An 18,094-nucleotide genomic window follows, 5' to 3' on the forward strand; every position below is an offset into this window, starting at 1 on the left:
TCTTTTCCAAGAGCAAACCCCCCCCAAAGGTTATACCTGCTGGAGATTAAAGATTGATAGCGCTCGAGCCAGGGTTCAAAATAGCTTTTTTGTCTCGTAGCTGATTTAGTGCGAACTGAGATACAGCTGCTTCCTTCCACCGGACAACTGGTATTGCAGGGAATGAACGCCTCTGCTCGGTGCCTCATCCTGCACATCACGATCTCTGCCTCGCTAGTCTGGCTTGCTCTAAGCTCTGCCTCTGACCCTTTCCTTGACGTGCCGTGCTCCCTGGGGAGGTACCGTACCTCCAGGCATCTGAACCCTGCCCTCTTACCCTGCTCTCTTAAGCTCGCCTGCGTAGTCCGACACGTCTTCCTCTGGGTATCGTGGATGGCAGCACAGTCCCTAAAGCCCAGGAGCTGACAGCTCAAGTCTTGATCTTAAAACAATAGCTTAAAAATTAGTTTGAGCAAAGAAGAGCGATAGTTTGCAAGACACCGCAGGAAAGGTCTGAGTCAGGATTTAACTGCAGGCAGGAGTTATACAGGTTAAAAATGACAAGATGCCGGATCAAAGGTCCTGATCTTCCAGCTCCGTTTCGGACGAGACCGTTCGCAAAGGGCAGGAAGAAAGGAGCAAGGCAAGCGCGTAGCGCTGCTCCGGAGCAATCTCCTGGCACCGGCGTCGTGGGTTAGGGGCTTCCTGAGATACAGGTGATGCCCCGGCACTTAATGGTCCTCAGTAGAGTTGTTTTTCTTTGTGTGATTTTGTCCGATGGCTCCTGGGATCCGGCAGCAGAGGTCTGCATCTTAATTACGTGGTGTCTGGAGAACCGTGTCCCTTTGTTTGCACTGAATCTGCCAGCTGCTGACTTCAGCTGATATCCCTAGCCTCAAATCAGAAGGGAGAGGGAACAGTTGCTGCCTGTTCGCCTTCGCTTTGTCTTTTGACTTCGCTGCTGTGGGGCACCGGGACGGTGCTTTACAGAACCGCTCATTTATCGTGTCACGGTCGTCTCTCTGAGCAGCGCCGCTCGGCTCAGGGCTGTGGGTTTCTGTACGTGTGCTGCTTCGTATTTTTCTGGGTAATTTTCATCTGCCACAAAGTATTGCCCTCGCTCATTTTTACTGCCGTAGCTAGCGGAGATTGCCCGGCGCTCTGCCCTCTTTGAGACCATCCGTGGGCGTGCAGTAAGAGCCCCAGTGACAGGGTGCAGTGTTGCTGTCGAAGGCTGAGGCCGCCCTCGCTTCCTTCTGATAAGCCTTTAACCCGTTTGGGTACGTAACGGCCAGGGCACAGCGCTGTGCAGGGTGCGTGAAGAGGGCTGGGAAACTGCGTCTCGTCTGAAATCGGGGTGAGGCCGTCGCATCTGTGACCCTAAACTTTGCTCTGGACCCATGCCCTGCCTAAATCTTTGCCCATTTTTTTTTTTTCAAGCAACTACGGCTGTAGCGGGACCCTTCAGATCTTGATTGGTTTGCTTGATTAAAATCCAGTTTTATTTTCTAGACGCTGTGGTCTGAAGTACTAGAACATCTATGTGCTGCGTGATGAAGGAATCCACTGCTTGCTGCAAGGCCGCTTCTAAATAAATTCGGAAGAACCTTGCGGCAGGAGAGAAAAATATTGTAGGACAGAAAAAAGCTCAAATAGAAACTCTGTGGGCATCAAGTGCGTTCCTGTAAGGTCACCTTCGCGTGCTGCAGCTGAAAAGCATGTATTTGCTAGCGTGAGTCTCCAGGGTTCAAACCCCCAAAGCAAGAGATCTAAAAAATTTGAATTGAGGTTTTTTTTCTGTGCACGCTCTCGGTGGGCGTACATGGTGCAGGCTTCCTTCTGCAGCGGAGTACTGGGGTTTACCTTCAGACGGGGTAAGGTGACTCTCTCCTGTAGTTACCTGATTGTAAAGGCCTGGTTTTAAGAAAAATGCCAGGCAGCAGCACAGCCCCGATGAGAGTGTGACAGCTTGCAAGACTGCATTTTCTTTAAATTGCAAAATATTGGATGAAAAATAGTCATTTATTTCAAAAATCACTAGCTGTGAAGTCAAGCGCGGCTTTTACCCAGAGTAATTTTATCTGAAAGGAGAGTAACGACCATTTTCCTGAGTGTATACTGGTAATTAAAGCTCTTTGGAAAGGCTGTTTTTCAAGCAGGATGGACGTTTCTCCTGAGGACCCTTGTACAGCCGCGGTGATAAATGAGCGTCTCTCCTGGCTTCGGGAGATAACAAATGTCATTCTCTGTCTGGCAGAAGCGCGCGGGCGTCCTGAGCCCCTGGGCTTCGGCGAGAAGGCGCCCGCTCCCTCTGAAGAGCCCCACATCAGCTCCAGTCTCGAACTGGGGGATACTGGTTTTCGGGGGGGGGGGGGATACGCATCTAGCTGGGGCTGCTGCCCGCAGAGCCCGTGCTTCCCCCAGCACGCAGCCGCCCCGGCAGCGTTCCAGAGATGGGCGCGTGCTGTGTTATCCGGACGAGGAGCATCGGGTACCGGGGGGGACCAGGGACAGGCAGCCCTTCGCTCGTCAGCTGCTCCCACGCGCTCTCCGCCGCGAAAGAGAGGAGTCCCTTGTCTTTGCTTTCGAGAGGCGTGACCCTTCACGGACCTGAGCCGCAAACCTCTTTCTCAGGCTGCGGGACCTCGTCCCCGGCTTCAGAAATGTCCCGGCTGCGCAGGGCGAGGGAGGGCGGGCCGGGCGTCCCCGAGGAGCAGCGGTTTAAGAGAGGCAGGTGCGGAGCGGGGTCCGGTTTATGCAGTCCTGTAAAATATTGTATAAACAAAACGCTTCAAAGATCTTTTAATAACTCCCGAAATGAAATGTTTGAAACTGGCCCTTGTAAACTCTTCACCGGCATTTAATTGCCTCATAAAACAGTATGCTAAAGAAAGTATTAACGGGGGGGTTTGCTGCTCTCAGATCGGTTTAACCCTTTGGGGACCTTGTGTCCAGCTGTTTCTCTCCCGCTGCCTAATGAGCGGTTACCACCTTCTTTCTTTGCCTTTCATGATCCATCACTGGCTCTGATCCACCAGACCTCGACCTCTTCGCGTGGCTCAGGTGTGGCACGGGCAGCGGCCGGCGCTGCGAGGACGGCTTCATCTCTGCGTCCGACCCTTGGGATTTCGGCAGCGGGCGCAGGGCTGCGGCTCTTCCCTTTCTAACACCGGGGCCCGGCAATTTCTCGATGCGCCTTTCTGTCCCGAGGCGAATCTAGGAGCCGCGTTCAGATGGTCTGTGCCAAGGAAAGCTCGGCTAATTTACAGACCTCCCCAAATCCCCGCTGGGGCCCGGAGCAGCAATCCTCCGTGCGCGTAATTGGCAGCTGGTGCGTGGGGAGCGATGGTGCAGCTGAGATAACCGCAGCTGTACCCATCGATACGAGGGCAGCCCCATCTCCCCAGCCAGGCACCGGCTCCCACCCCCGAGGCCTCTCGGGTCCCCAGGCTGCTGCGCTGCCTTTAGGCGCGCCCTGGGTTTGCTGCCGGAACCGCCGGCCGCTCCCCGCCGTAGCCGAAACGCAGCCCCTTGCTTGTAAGCTCAGCCCTTGCTGCGGGCAAGCGGGCAGCTCGGGGTGACTGTCCCCTCCGAGGGGGACGCGCTTTCTTTACTCAGACATTTTTGATGCATCTGCCAGCGATAGCCTGCTTTGAGAAAGTTGGAGTGATTTCGTGTGAGTTTTCCCTCCCTGAGTTTTCGTCACCCACCCTTTTGCTCTGCCGAGGGCTCGTCTTGCCCTTGTACCGCAGTCGAGTACAACCGGGGGCCTCTGGCTGCCCTGTTCTGGGTAGGCTCTGCCAGGAGCCATCATCATCCTGCTCCTCTTCCCTGAAGTCCAAGGGAAGCCGTCCAGCCTCCCCTGGATTGTCACCGCTAGTGCAGAACCCCCCGGAGGGGAAAGTCTCTGAATTGAAATCTGAAAGGGAGAATGTAGCTTGAGCAGTCAAGATCCCACAAAGGTGGTGGGGAGCGTTCCCCAAAAAAAGCTTGAAATGGCCGGTTTGCTTGCGGAGTAACTCTCTGGCATTGAGATGGCATCGGTGCTCCAGTCACATAAACATACAACTTAAACCGTATCACCGAAGAGCTCCTTGGAGCTCTAGTAGCTTTAGGAACGAGAGAAACTGTTGCAGGTTTATTGCTAATTTCTCCATTGTCTTTTATGTTCACAGAACACACAAACCCGATCATTGCTGTTTTCATTTATATGCATAGAAAAACCAAATATGGAGTTCTAAAAAGTGTGTAGAGTTTGGGAATTGCTGCTGCAGGAGAGAATCCGAGGGGTAGGTGCTGTGCAGCTCCTCGGTGCCGTGGTCGTGCAGCCCACGCTCCATCCCGACGCAGCCGAGGTCTCTGCCTGGGTGCGGGGCTCGCTCCTCCTCGGCTTCCCCCCCCGTCTCTAGAGAAGCCGATTTATAACCGGCCCTGTGTGCACCTGGGCTAGATCAAGGAGATTGAGCTCGGTCACCAGGGGCCCTTCCACAAGGGCACAGTAATGGCTTGTAGCAGATGTGAACTGCTCGCTCTCTCTGGGTAAGGCTCTGGGTTACTGCCCACGTGTGAATAGCTGCTGTTTCTGGAGCTGTGCGAGCTAAAATGATGGCAACGCAAAGTTAATGAACACAATTTCACCCGCAGCCCCAGGAGGTTGTAAATGAGCCGGTATCTGGAGATGTCGGCAAATCCCCTGCTGCAGTTTTCCAGCTTGCCCCGCGCTTTATTTGCTCTGCCTGAGAGGCTGCGTTTTTTTCTCAGATGGCTTTTTCTTCTCTTGCAGCGAGAATGAGGCGTTGTGGAGGGAAGTAGCCAGCTTGAGGCAGAAGCATGCTCAGCAGCAGAAAGTTGTCAATAAGGTAAATCCCGGCCCTCCAGACGGAGGGATTGGGACGCTCTTGTGTTCGTGCGTGCGGTGACGTAGTGACCAGGCTGGGCACTTGCAGGATGGGTGGGATGCCGTGACGTTAATTCTCTTTAAGAATAATTTTGACCCCTGTGTTTTCTTCCTGTTACCGTGAGATTCTGGAAATCCAGCGGGGAGAGGCTAAATTTGGGCTGGCAGCGTTACAATGCAGAATTCAGTTGGCTGCCACGTACGGGTTTGCCCCTAGCCTTCACCTTTGTGCTCAGGGTTGCAGCCAGCCCTCCGCCGCGTCCCCCTGTGCCCAGCTCTGGCTCTGCTCTGAGCGCAGGGACCGAGTCGTCCCAGAGCTATTTCTGTCCGAGTTTATCCGCGTACTGTGCACGCCGTAACAGGCTTTCCTTTTTTCTCCTCGCAGCTTATCCAGTTTTTGATTTCATTGGTGCAATCCAACCGTATTCTTGGGGTGAAGAGGAAGATGTAAGTCTGCATTTCTACATCCAGATAAAGATTCCCTGTCTGAGAGAATAAAGAGAGGATCAGCAGAGTGGGTCCCCCAGATCTCTGTCTTCTGTAGCAGCCTTGCCAGTGGGGTAGGACTGGACAGCGGTCATTGGGATCATGTGAGCCTTCAAGTACTTGCTCCAGCCAAAACCAGCTAACCCTGCTATGCAACTGATACCAAGAAGGGCTTGCGATCCAGGCCACATAAGCCCATGCAGAACCTACTTCATAGCTAACCCCTGCACTATGTGAAACCGCCGCTGCGCTGTGGCAGCGGACGCAGTGAGGGCTGGGGTCTCGCACTGCTAAAACAGCCTCTCGGCACTGCCACGGTATTTCTGTCGTCATACGGAAAGGGAAACATTGGACCATCCAGACCAGCCTCCTGCTGTCACGGGCTGCTGTGACGCCCTCACAGACTAATCAAGCCTGTCCTCAAACGTGCTGTGGATTATTTTGCCCCTTGCTAGTTGTGCTGGATGACCGTTCAGCACTTAAGTGCCGTAAGCGATTAAGAACAATTCCAGGCTAATTGGTTTTGGCCAGTTAATAGTTACTTGGTTTTGTCCCAGGGTTGTGCCGTGGCACAGTTACTTGTCCCTCCTTAGCTTTTACAGATGGTTCTCCTGTTGTGTCTCGTCTGACACTGCACCAGGCCGAACGGCCCCGCTCCTCCAGTCTCATCTCCTCCTCCACCTGATTCTTTGCACTTGTTCACATACGAGCTGGCAGATACCTTGTTGTGTGTCTGTTCCTGCCCCCACCTTGTCCCGTGTTGCCTGTCGAATTGCAAGGCTGTCCTTTTGTGTTCGAACAGTGCCCAGCAGCACCATATGGCAGACAACACCACGGCAGGCTTGATTAATGAAGATAGTGGTTTATACGGTGATAATGTCCAAGACATGCTGAAATGATTTATCTTGTAAGGAGAAAGAGTTTCTCCACAGTACTCAAGTACATGAAAAGGGCCACAGAAGTGGTTGTGTCACAGCTGACCACAAGTAATCCATCTTTGGAGCAGTTGGCCATGGAGAAGTGAAGCCAAGCAGAGCACTGACAATACAGGCCTGCAGAAGGAGGTGGCCAGGGACTATAAAGAAGTCCTCTGAGGCCTGAGGTTTTACGTTTCTGCTCAATAGACTTGCAAAATGTAGCCCAGGGGCTGGTCACGGGGGCTCATTGTGTTCCTCTGTGTCGTGGGGCTGCCTGCTCTGCTGTGCTGACACAACCACCCCCCGTGGCCACTTGCCCCTCCAGGGCACCCAGACCTGGGGACGGTTGTGCGTTGGCCCCTCGGGTGGGTGCAAGTACCCAGTTCTGGGGCTGGGGCGGTGGGCTCTGCCGGGGAGAGGCGGTGCCCGAGAGCCGGTGCCGGCAGCACGGTAACTCCTGTGGTGTTTGGGAATCTTTTGCAGCCCCCTGATGTTGAACGACAGCAGTTCAGCACATTCCATGCCGAAATACAGTCGCCAGTACTCCTTGGAGCACGTCCACGGCTCATCCCCATACGCAGTAAGTACGCCGTGCACGCCTGGCCTTGGAGAGGGGGACGAGGACACAGCTTCGTGGGGAGGGACCCGTTTTAGGCTCTTCCCCAGCTGGTCTTGCCTTTGTACAACTGTTTGCTCACAACCTCTTTGTTTTGTTTGGCAAAGTATTTTAAGGTGGCAGCTGCGTTCTAGCTTAGCCAACGGGAAGAGAGCCGTTAGCTGGTAATTCTCAGTGATGGTTGTGATGGGGCCGAGGATTTGGCTTGCGGACCGAGCGAGGAGTTATCTGAATTCCACTGAAAGCGGAGATGGGTTGAAGTGGTGCCTTCTTGCCCAGCTTACATCTGCTGACTCGGTCCATGTTTTGGTTTTGTCGCAAACAAAACGCATCTGATGTCAGTCAATCCCTGCTAAACATTTGCTCATATTGCCTAATTAATGTGTGACCATGTATAATTAGCATTATTCCCTCCAAAGAAGCCTCCTTTCGGTCAGGGAGGGTGCCGTGGGTCAGAGCCTGGCTGAGACACAGGCCTGAAGTAGCAAAGACCCAAGTGATCAGCGCTGCGTTGTGTCCGTGGAGGTAGGGAGCAAGGTGGGAAGAGTGGAGCAAAGCCAACGGGCGCTTGTGCGCAGAATAATCCCCAGCGTAAGCAAGGTTGTCTGGTGTTAAAGCCTTGAGATGAGAGAGCAGGCAGTAGCTTTCGAGGTGAAGGGATCTCCTGCGAGTCGTCATCAATGTACAGTCCAGAAGAAACGAGCTCATAGTTGGACGTGGATGTTGTTCAGACCTTGGCCTCCTCACGGTGGGTGAATGCCGTGCAGTCATCCAACTGCCCAGCTCCAGGGTGCCCCTCGCCCGGGTGCCTGCAGGAGGTGGCCTCGCAGCGACACGGCGTTGTAGGAGGATCCTCTGTCAATCTACGCTCCGGACTGGCCTTCACGTTGCTGCTGGCTCCCAACGAATCCTGAGGTTTTGTGTGTACTCTCCCAACCTTCTGCGCACCTTTTGATGTGCTGCTTCCCCTGACTGTTCAATGGCCCGTGAACACAAGGAGTCTCCTCCAAACCCATTAATGCTGGCCCTGAATCCTCTTTCAGATGAGCTCCGGGCTTGCTCCCAGGCCTGTGCACGTTGAGTCTGCTCGGCCTCCTAAGCCGGAGGAGGGGAGCGGGGTCGCTCGTACTGCTATTTCGCTTTCGACCTGATAGCTGCAGTGTGCCTGCACGTAAACCCTGTTGTCATGGCACTGCACGATGCTTTGAATGCCGAGAACTGCCCGTCTTCCTGCCGTGCGGGTCTCAAACTGTGGGCTCCGACTTACCGCGAGGATTGGAAGGCTCGGCCCGTGCCCTAAGAGCTGGAAAGCCGCGTTCGTGGCACTCCCCGAGGGCGAGCCGGCTGGCTCAGCCCTTACTGCTGATAGCAGAGGTGTGACACGTTCGGTCACTCTGTGCTTTTAATCACCTCGGGCCTATGCTGGTGCACTAAATCTCACGTCTCGACATGGTTGTTTTCATTTGAGATGCTCTGTTTGATCTGGTTCGTGTCAGTGTGTGCCCTGGGAAACGGCACCACTTAAATTTGGGGCGTCTCTCTTAGTCTGCGGCACCCCTGCTTGCCTGGCATGGGAAAGCCAGCTGGTGTTTCTTGGCCAAAGCCGTTATGTGAATCAATGTGCTTCTTTATACTGATCCTCTGGCAATGCTGTAGTCCAGGAGCAAGGCTTTACAGCTGGGAACAGAGCTCAGCTTTCATACCGGCTGTTTGTAGCAAAATAAAAGCTGTCCCCAATTCCAAGGTACAATCCCTCCCGTGCTGCTGCAGGGACGTCCTGTTCGGGACAGCGGATTCAAGCCGCTGGCTCCTGACATCGAGCTGCCCTGGTGTGCCAAGGTGATCCTGATGAATTTTTTAGCAGAGAACCAAAATAGCTAAGCCCCATTAAAGCGCTCTCCTGCAGTTAGACCACCCTCTGTGGAAGCTCTCTGTTCCTGTTCCAGCTCCCGTCTAATCCTGTGATCTCTTTTTTAAAAGTGCCTTTATTCTTGCGTGCAGCAAATACTTGCACAGAACCACCGGGAGCTCTTCCAGGTATTACCGGATTGTCCCAATTATGGGAAACGCAGGTGGCCATCTTTTCTCATACTTCAGTGTTTATGATTTTCAGCTCCAAAGAGAACTGAGAAATGGGAGTTGGGCAGTTTTTCAGCGCGAGCTGCCAACAAGTACGCTGGATCCTGACACCGCCGTAGTCCCTGCTTCGACAGGGGGAAAAAAGTGGGGGAGAAAAATTGTATTTTCACAACAAGACAGTTAACGTGGCGTGAGACCTTAGTGGGGGTGAGGCGTGGGCAGTCCTGACCGGCATCAATCCCGTGCCACTCATCGGGACTTGATCTCACACCGCAGCTGCAAAGTAGCAGCTCTCTCCGTGCCCCCAGCGATTCTGCATCTGTGTGGCTGCTGCCACGTCGTCGTGCCCTTTTTTGCTCAAGAACGCAACCTCAGACCTGCAGAAACGATAGGTAGCCCAGGAGTCATGGCCCAGAACAGCGCGCTCTCGTGTGTTACAAGGACGGCCTGCTGTCCGCACGCTCCTCAGCGCACGTGCCGTGCCCAGCTGGCACTTCGGGGTTTATAAAAGTTTCGGATCGGCGGCTGCCTGTTCTGCCGATGCGTCGGTGAGCGCAGCGCCGGGCAGAAGTGCTCCTGCTCACGGGACGGGATCCTTACCGGGCAGGAGGCTCGTGCCTACGGAGGCGGGGATCCAGCCTCCCATGGCGAGCCCACGGGCAGAGTCTGCGGAGCGTCTCCGCGTGCCCCTGCGCACCCCCTGGCACGCAGCGAGGTGGAAGCATTTTGGGGTTTTCTTTAGTATTCTTTTGAATTATGAGGGAGCTGAGGGGGCGTATCTGCGCTCTGGTCTTGCCTGTGCGAAGCGGTGGTCAGGAGGGTTAGCGTAGTGCTGGCGTAAGCCAGATCACGGTGTCCGCAGTGCAGGCGAGCATTAAGGAGAGACAGTCAAGTATTTATCTGAAGGTAAGCAAGGACCAGGGTTTTTTCTAGCTACCGCTCAGTGTTGCCATCACTGACCGTCTGCGCTGTCAGGAGATAGCTCCGAAGGAGGAGAGTGAGCGAGATCACGGATCGGCTCAAAGTAAGGGCAGCTGTGAGCATTTGAGCCGAATCTCTTGCCCTGTATTCTCCTCGTCCCCCACGGTGTTCTGACTCCTGGGTGCATCTTCTAATCTGCCGTTCGCTCTGTGTCCTGGCCTGACAAAACGCTGATGCACAGAGAGGAGAGGGGATTCGGGTTCACTCAAATGTCTCAATTAATTTGCTCCTTAGCAAGATTTATACCAAAATGCAACCGTTCCACGGTGCTGTTACCAGCATGGAAATCTTGTGTGTCTTACATCTGTAGGTCTCAGTCGTATGAATTTCAGCTTTCATTTAACAAAAAAAGAATGGAGTTTTAGTGGAAGGGGAAAGCTGAAGACCTGGGCCTCTAAAAACCCAAGTGTTGAATGAGCCAGAAAAAGAATCCAATATTTTTACTTTTTAAAATTCCATTATTTCCAAGAAAATGAAGTTTACAGAACAGAAGTCCAATTTTATTTTTTTCAGTAGTGCTTCAGGTTGGCAACAGTGTATTTCTAGGCATCGTGTTGAGTCCCGTTGCCTTCTTCCTTGGGCGGGTCAGGATTTTGGGCTGTTCCGATGTGCCTCCTCCCGCTCCCTCTCCCGTACACGGGACGGCGTACGGTACGTGCCTAGTGCTTCACACCGCGAATGCTGTGATTGTCATTTCAGGCTTCTTCCCCAGCATATAGTGGCTCCAACCTGTATTCCCCGGATTCTTCAGCCAACTCTGGTCCCATTATCTCTGACGTGACCGAGCTAGCCCAGTCCAGCCCTTCAGCATCTCCCAGCGGCAGTCTCGATGAAAGGTATGCTGTTGCTCTCATAAAATCTGAAGCTATCTGCGTAGGCAGAACATGTTTCCCAATGAGCTGAGTAGTCAAACACCGTTATAACCCGCCTCTTCTGTTAAGAATCCCCCGTGAGCCAGGGCTGGAAAACAGCACAGCCCTGGGTACGGGGGACGTTCAGGGTGTTCGAACTCAATCCCGCTTACCTTACCAGGACTTCCCAGAAAGTTGGACCTGTCCCTCCGGGATAGTCTCGCTCAGGACACTGCCATCTCAGCAGATTTTTGGTTGGTTGGTTGGGTTTGTTCAGCTTTAATTCTGTTTTCCAAACTACACGCGCTCCTCTGCCTGCCTCGTCTAGCGTGAACCTGTCCGGGGGGGTCACGGTTTGGTTTCCACAAGGAAGCCGTCTTCGTTGGCCTGGCTGCTCCGTCCTGTGAAATTACCAACATCCTGGGAGCAGGGCTAGCTTTGCCCTGCCCTTATAAGCTTGCTGCAGAGAGGAGGAGGTGCAGAAAGCAGCTTCGTTCCCAAGTAACTGAGAATAACACTGACGGCTCTGTCCCAAACAGCCCGGGTGAAGAGGCTGAGACCCTGTAGCAAACCCAGGTCAGCCAGCGCCCAGCAGCAGCGTTCCCAGCTCCTTCAGATTTACAGGCCCTGGCAGAGGTGAGAGCTGTCCTCGGAGGCCGTAGGTAGTACCCAGCCTTGCGTGCCTCTGCCGACGCCATTCTCGTCAGCGAGAGCCTCTCGCTGCGTCCCTCGACCTGGCTGCTCGGCCCTCGCTCCCTGCAGCCCCGCTCCCACCGAGCATCAGCGGCTCTCGAACTTTCCGAGCCTCCCCGGGCAAGAAGGGCCCATCTTTCCTTAGCACCTTGTGGTCTCCGGACTCCTTTTTTCTTCCTCTTTAATAGGTTATTCCTGGCATTGGCACTTCCCCTGAGGTGCTGAATCATGCACAAATGCCATTTATTGCCTTTAATACCCTCTGCCAGGAACACTCGCTCTTAAATATAGACCATATGTTTGCTTAATGGCCCTTTTCTCTGTCCTTTTGTAGTTGCTGTCCTTTCCAGTAGGGCTAATCGCACCTCTTACGCCCCCAAATCAGTGAGTTTGGGTGGTAAAATTAGGGCTGACCAAAGAAGCCATCTTCCCTTCCCATAAAAACAGTACACCTGAAAATGCCTGGGTGCTTATGTAAAAGGTCGATCCCAGGCTCTGTCTGCACAAAGGAGTCGCTGCTGACCTTGTGGGAGCAGTTAGAACGCTACAGCCTCTGGTATGGCGATGATTATGTCATGCGTGTCTCAGTGGTGACTGTAAATCAGGGTATATACGCTGTGCTACCTCTGTACTATTTAGACTATGTCCACATCAAAAGCTCTATTGTTTTAACTGTGCTGTTAAAGGAAAATCACGCCCTCCTTCCAATAACTTCACCTATACAGAGCCGACTGCGTGGCGGGTCCTGGAGCGAGCAGCCTCGCAGACCTTTAGCCGCAAGAAATACGCTGAGATTGCAGTAAGAGCGCAAGACGTTGATGTGTCAGGGGAGCTGATTAGGGTCAGAATCAGAGAAGAAATATTTAGGTACTCGTTCAACCTCATCTTTGTAGCTGGCTCTGGAGGCTTTGTACGTGAAAAGGCAACAGCAGGCACGAGGATTTTTTTTGCCCTGTTGTGTGGAAGCAGGTCTCAGAAATCAAGAACGTGTCAGCGTGAGATTTTTACCAATTTTCTTTCCGTTTCTCTCAGGAGTAGTCCTGTGGTCCGTATCAAAGAAGAACCCCCTAGTCCCACCCGCAGCCCCCAGATAGAGGAGGCCAGCCCAGGGAACCCTCCTGCTGTTGAAACTCCTCTGTCCCCCTCCACGTTCATTGACTCCATCCTGCAGGAGAATGAACCCAGCACTACGACCGCTGCAGCCGGCGACAGCACCACACAGCCTCAGCCCCAGGAAAAGTGCCTCAGCGTTGCCTGCCTCGACAAGTAAGTGCTGTGCTGAGACCGGCCCAGCTCGGGTCTTGCCAGCCATCCCACCGCTCTGTACTGTTAAGCTTTAAAGAAGCTAGCAACCGGGGCTTCCAGCCAGCTTTGGAGGCAGACGTGGTCATTTGTCCACGGAGCTCACCTGTGGCTCTGACCGCCGCCCTCCCTGCAAGTGCCAGGGTAGCTATTTTCTTCTCCCGTTCCTGTCCTGCTTGGAGCAGTGAGTGTATCCCACGCCTGACCCCACGCGCAGAATTAAACCCCCTGTGCGGGGCACCCAGCGCTCTGCTGCGAGGGGCCACGTGGGATGCCAAAATAAGAACGGGTAAAAATGACCGTGCTAAATAAGGGCTTGTTCAAGCTGCCTGCTCCTCCGGCGTAGGAATGAGTCAGCGTACGATCAGCTGTTTCATCTCAGGCCCAGCACATCCTCGCGGTATAAAAGCTTCTGCGTTGTATTTGCGGTCCAGAAGCAGCTGACAGGCACACAGCGCAGGCGGCTTCCAGCTTTGCTTGTAGAAGCTTTAATCCCAGCGGGGTTTACCTGCAGGTGAGGCTTGGGACCGCTGCGGGCAGCGTTTCTCCGTGAGCCTGCTCCGACAGCGTGCACTACAGCGCTGCCCCTGCGCCGTCCTCTGCTTTTGCCTGTCCCAGCTGCCCTCCAAATGAATAAGGGAGGAAGCTTCGCATTAAACGGTCACTTGCCCACCTGGTTCTAGACATGGGGAATAGATTCTCCCACTCAGCCTCTTTACTCACCAGGACACAGCTTGCATCAAACTTAGGCTGGACTCAGTGGGTGGCAGGCTGGAAGTTGATGGGTAGCTTTTTATTAGGGATCAGATGTGTAGTCTTATGTCTTTTATCACCACACAGTGCTCACAGATGCAACTGCAAGCGTTGGGATGAAAAACTAGAAAGTTGTTTGTCCTTATCAGACTGCCAAGAGCTTCCCCCTTGACCATGTTGAGATCTCAGCCACTTCTCAGCTCTCGGCCGCTTCCCGTTCTCCCTGTGTTCTGGCAAAAACAGCGTATCGGAATTAAGGTCTTCCCTCTGAATGCCAGGACAGACTTTCTGTCCTTAAAGCATAAAAGCAATTTGGAGAAGACACAATTAGTTTCAGGGTCCTGGAAAGCAGCGGAGAGCTCCTTTAGCCAGAAGGCTGCTGTGGACTCACGCACCCAAGGTGATGACAGCGTGACGTGCGCTTCCCTTCTAATTAGTTCAGTTAGCTATCCCTCTTCAGAGCCGCAGTGTCATAGCTCTAGATGGAGAAGGGACAAAGCCTGTGGAAGAAGCCCTCTTACTTTGACATTGCACAGTGAGCACGGAGACGGCTGACGGCTGTCCCGCCGCAGCAGGGTCTGGAGCCTGTTGGCAGCGCAGTGGAGCAGGGTTTGCTGTCTTTATACCTCAGAGTCACGCAGAGTCGGGAGACGCCTGCTCCCTCCTTCCTCTTGGCCTTGCAGGAGATGTTTGTCTGTAGCTTCACCTATTTATAGACCTGTCCAGGGCACTGCAATCCATCTCACTGATACCGGCTGTCCTTAAAAAGAGACAGATTTTATTGTACAGCTCATCAGAAGCTGAAGCTGGCCGTTTAAAAGGCAATAAAAAAGAAGAAAAAAGTGCTGCCGAGAGTGCCTCTGAATTATTAAGGACTCTCGTAGGCTGCGCAGAAGCAGGCAAAGGATGCAGAAAAGATTCGCCCCCTGCCCTGCGGAGACTGAGCTCCGCGCTTCGTCGTAGGAAGCCTCTTAGAACCATTTAAAAGAAAGGGCTTGTGCTTCCTCCTCTTCTGGTGCTCTCTTACTCCTGCATTTTGCAAGCAACACTGTGCTTCTCTCATCTATTTGCAGTTCCTTTAGAGGGCATTCCAGAAGGAAGGAATCTGGCCAGTAAGGATTCCCAGCCGTGCAGTAGTCCTGTATCCCATGGCTCAGCTCCTAGCCTCTTTGCCCCATGAATTTGTAAAAGAAGAGTTGTAGCATGCTGTGGTGACCCCACGGGCGCACAGCGCTGGACGGCGTGTAACCATTTAACAGAAAATCCGTCCCAGCCCCAGGGAATTTGAAGGCAAAGTGTAAATAATAAAAGGAATCCCCGGCCTCCGCTCATCTCCGGGTCGGGACGGTATTAGCTTTGTGCCTCGGCATCTCCGCGCGCAGTTTTGTTCGTTGGGGTTACTGAACTCCGTGTATTCCGCTATGTCAGAGGAATATAAACTCAGAGAAGGAGGTCAGTACTCCCAGCGTGCCGAGGCCTCGGCTCCTTTCCCGATGTCACTGGAGCTACTCCGCATCCACTTGAGTGGAGTGGAAGCCGGCCGGCAGCCGTAGGTACCCAGTGGGAAGCGGGATGACCAGAGCGTGAATTGCACTGAGAAACTGGGCAGGCAGGAAGGGTGACTTGCTAATGGAAATGCTGGCGATGAGCTGTTCTAGAAGGGCAGCGCGCTGCTTGCCACGTCCCCAGGGGTGTGTCAGACCCTGCTTCAGACCCTTCTCAGCGCCCCGTGCCGAGGCACGCAGCCTCTCCGCGTGCCCCGTCCTGCGGCCGGAGCTCGCCCCTCGCTGCTCGCTCCTCAGGCTTTGGGAGCAAACGAGCCGCGTGTCCTGGCGCGCTGTGCGCGCTGCGCAAGGACGTGACGCTGCGCAGCGCCCGTGCTCTGAGGCTTCTGCTAAATTCCCGGGAGTCTGCTCGCTGTATGGAGATGCAGCTAATAAGGGAAGTGTTTACTGATGGTGGGTGACTTTACAATATAGCAGGGTGCCCAGACGCTGCTCGCTTGACCCAGGCATGACAGCCTGCCAAGGAGTCTCAGCAATACCTGTTTCTCATCACATGAAGCATGTTTCAGTTTTCTCAAATTTATTGGAGAAGAGCAGCCCGTAAGACTGCAGGTCATAGCATGCAGTGCCTCTTTGTGAGCCGTGCGGGCTGTTATTTAATCTACAAGGCATCCTTTGTCCAAGGGAATTTCATTTGAACTGAGAATTACCTCTGTGTGACCAACAGCAGGTGACAGTACCGAGATTCAGGCAATAAAAGGGAACGTTTGCATGGAAACGCTTCATGGTGTTGCCCAAACATTATCCGCCAGCCAGCCGGGGACCTACGCGAGCCACTTTACAAGAGCCAAAGCCCACGACATGCTGAAAAACACCGACGCCTCCATTATTAACGTAACGTGTATATTCCGTAGAGCAGCAGGTCACCGTCTGTCTAAACGGAGCGTTGCGTGCCAGCGCCTCTGTTCTCCCAGAGCTTCGACGCCCCGATAGAGGTGACGGCGACTGTGGTCCCCGTGCCAGTGCCACCCTGCAGAAGTTAATATAAGCAGACCCACATCAGAAGTAGTTTGTCTTGCTGAGAAACTGCGAACCGAGCTTGCCTGTGCTGTAACGAACCTGTGCTGTCTTCACTTGCTTTTGCAGGACTGTTTGTTTTTTGTTGTTAATAACAATTCAGCCAGCCTGAAACTGCTTGCCGGCTTCGAAAGCGCCGCAGCGCCGCGACCGCAGTGCGGTGCGTGCCGCGCCGCTTAACGTGCAGGAGCATGGTCGACTAACTGTTCTTGCCTTTGAACGTAACAAGCGTTTCATTCCTGAAAGTGCCTGATTGTGAGTCTTTTGAATCTAGTATCCTCTTCTGTTTGTATTTTTCAGTTTGACTCGCGCTTCGCAGATGTCAGAGGTCACTCGTCTTTGCCCCAGTTCCTCCTCTTCCTCACTTCATTGCAGATCACAGCAAGGGTTAGCATTTCAATAGCCGCTGTCCCCAAGCATTGCAGTTCTGGGCAAGAGAGCAGGGGAACGCTGCGCTAAGCAGGAGCCGTCAGTGCGCTAAGTCAGCTTTCCTAACGTTATAGGTGGTATATCAAGAAGGAGAAGGCTCACTCTAAAAATTGGCACTGAGGGGCAGACTTCTTGGCAACTAAAAATAGCGAGTGGCCAGCGGAGGCTAAACTGCTTCTCATCCTTTTAGGTGGTCTTGGCAGGGAAGGGAGGGAAGTCTGCTCTGCTGTTGTCCATGCTGTACCTGGTTTTGATGAATGGAAACTTCAGCCCTGAGAGCTGCTGGTTCGGTATCTCTTGCCAGCACAAAATTCGCACACCTCAGTAACAAAGTGTTGCACGGGAAAGCGATGGGAGCTCAGGGCTGAAATGACTCTTCTGATGCATTTTCCATTTTTATGATAATGACAGAACAATGAAACTTCCCACTGCAAACCTGACTGCGCACCAAGATGCTGTCTAATAAAGCTTTTCCGTAATAAAAAACATCCCAGATCAGGACAAAACCCATCTAGGCCAGTATCCCGTCCCCCACAGAAGCCGAGGAAAAACTGTCTGAGGTGCTGCCCTTAAATACTTTTAGCCCGTGTACAGAGCCATGCAAAAGGCAAATGTAATATGTCTTGAGCTAAAACGCATTTCTGAATCGGTGTCTCGCCTCCCCCTCAAGGCCTATGTCAGAGGTGGTCCTTGCAGGAATCGTTGCTTACTGCTCTGGTTATCGTTTGCGGGCTGCTGGGACCTGGGCCCTGCTGTCCCACACCCCGAGCCCCTTTCCCAGGGACAAACGGACAGCGCCGTGATGGCCTGGAGGGAGCGCAGGGTCCAGGGGGCTGCCTTTCCCCTACCTAGGTGTGATAATCATTGCCGAGCTGCCCTCTCCTCTTGCTTTTAGAAAACGGGACATTTGAAAAGGAAAGCAGTACAGGGAAGACAAACAGCTCTGTACGTCTTCAGCGCTTCAGATTCGGAGGACTGGGGGTTGCTTGTCACCCAGAAGCGTCTGGTGCCCAGTCAGTTGTTTCTGGGAAGCAGCCAGCAGCCTGTACTTGGGAGGGTTAAGGATCGGAGGGACGGGCAGCTCTGCCCGGGAGGGGAGCCAGGCTGGCGACGCGGGGAGCTGCTCCCTGCTAAAGCCCTGACCGTGCCCGATGGAGATCTGCGAGCCGCGCGCTGCAGCTCCGGAGCTCCGGGTCCTTCTGGGAAGGATGCTCTCCTCGCGGCCGTGGAGCACGCTGGCGCGAGCAGTGGTGCCGGGCTTGCGGGCAGCTGCGTCGCCGTAACGCACACGCAGGGGCGGCAGCAGGCAGCGCTGGAGGCATCGCAAGGGACTGGCAGATGGAGTTCTCTCATCGGCACCCGTATCAAAACGTGCCTTTTCCCCGGTAAAAAGCTGCTCCTCCCGACTGCCAGCTCAACTGGTTCCCAGCGGAGGGAGAGGCAGGTCGCGTGCTTGCTGCTGCCTCCGTCAGTCATAACCGGGACCGCACGGTCGGGGCTTCCCTGGCAGTGGGTTTGGCACAGCGTGC

General features: G+C 53.8%; 1 protein-coding gene across 4 annotated transcripts in view; it reads left to right on the forward strand.

Annotated features, from left to right (window-relative positions):
• The window catches only part of HSF1 (heat shock transcription factor 1), a 73,608-nt gene that overhangs the window by 46,715 nt on the left and 8,799 nt on the right, over positions 1 to 18,094 (forward strand). For 2 of the 4 annotated variants that reach the window (XM_075490362.1, XM_075490361.1), the window contains exons 5-10: positions 4,763 to 4,838; positions 5,262 to 5,323; positions 6,763 to 6,859; positions 10,655 to 10,791; positions 12,532 to 12,765; positions 16,437 to 16,523. In XM_075490362.1, the coding sequence (XP_075346477.1) occupies positions 4,763 to 4,838; positions 5,262 to 5,323; positions 6,763 to 6,859; positions 10,655 to 10,791; positions 12,532 to 12,765; positions 16,437 to 16,523 (693 nt within the window). The remainder of the gene's footprint in view (positions 1 to 4,762; positions 4,839 to 5,261; positions 5,324 to 6,762; positions 6,860 to 10,654; positions 10,792 to 12,531; positions 12,766 to 16,436; positions 16,524 to 18,094) is intronic. The other 2 variants (XM_075490364.1, XM_075490363.1) reach the window with 1 other exon arrangement.

This window comes from Mycteria americana, unplaced genomic scaffold (assembly GCF_035582795.1).
Source record: "Mycteria americana isolate JAX WOST 10 ecotype Jacksonville Zoo and Gardens unplaced genomic scaffold, USCA_MyAme_1.0 Scaffold_53, whole genome shotgun sequence".
Classification (NCBI taxonomy): domain Eukaryota; kingdom Metazoa; phylum Chordata; class Aves; order Ciconiiformes; family Ciconiidae; genus Mycteria; species Mycteria americana.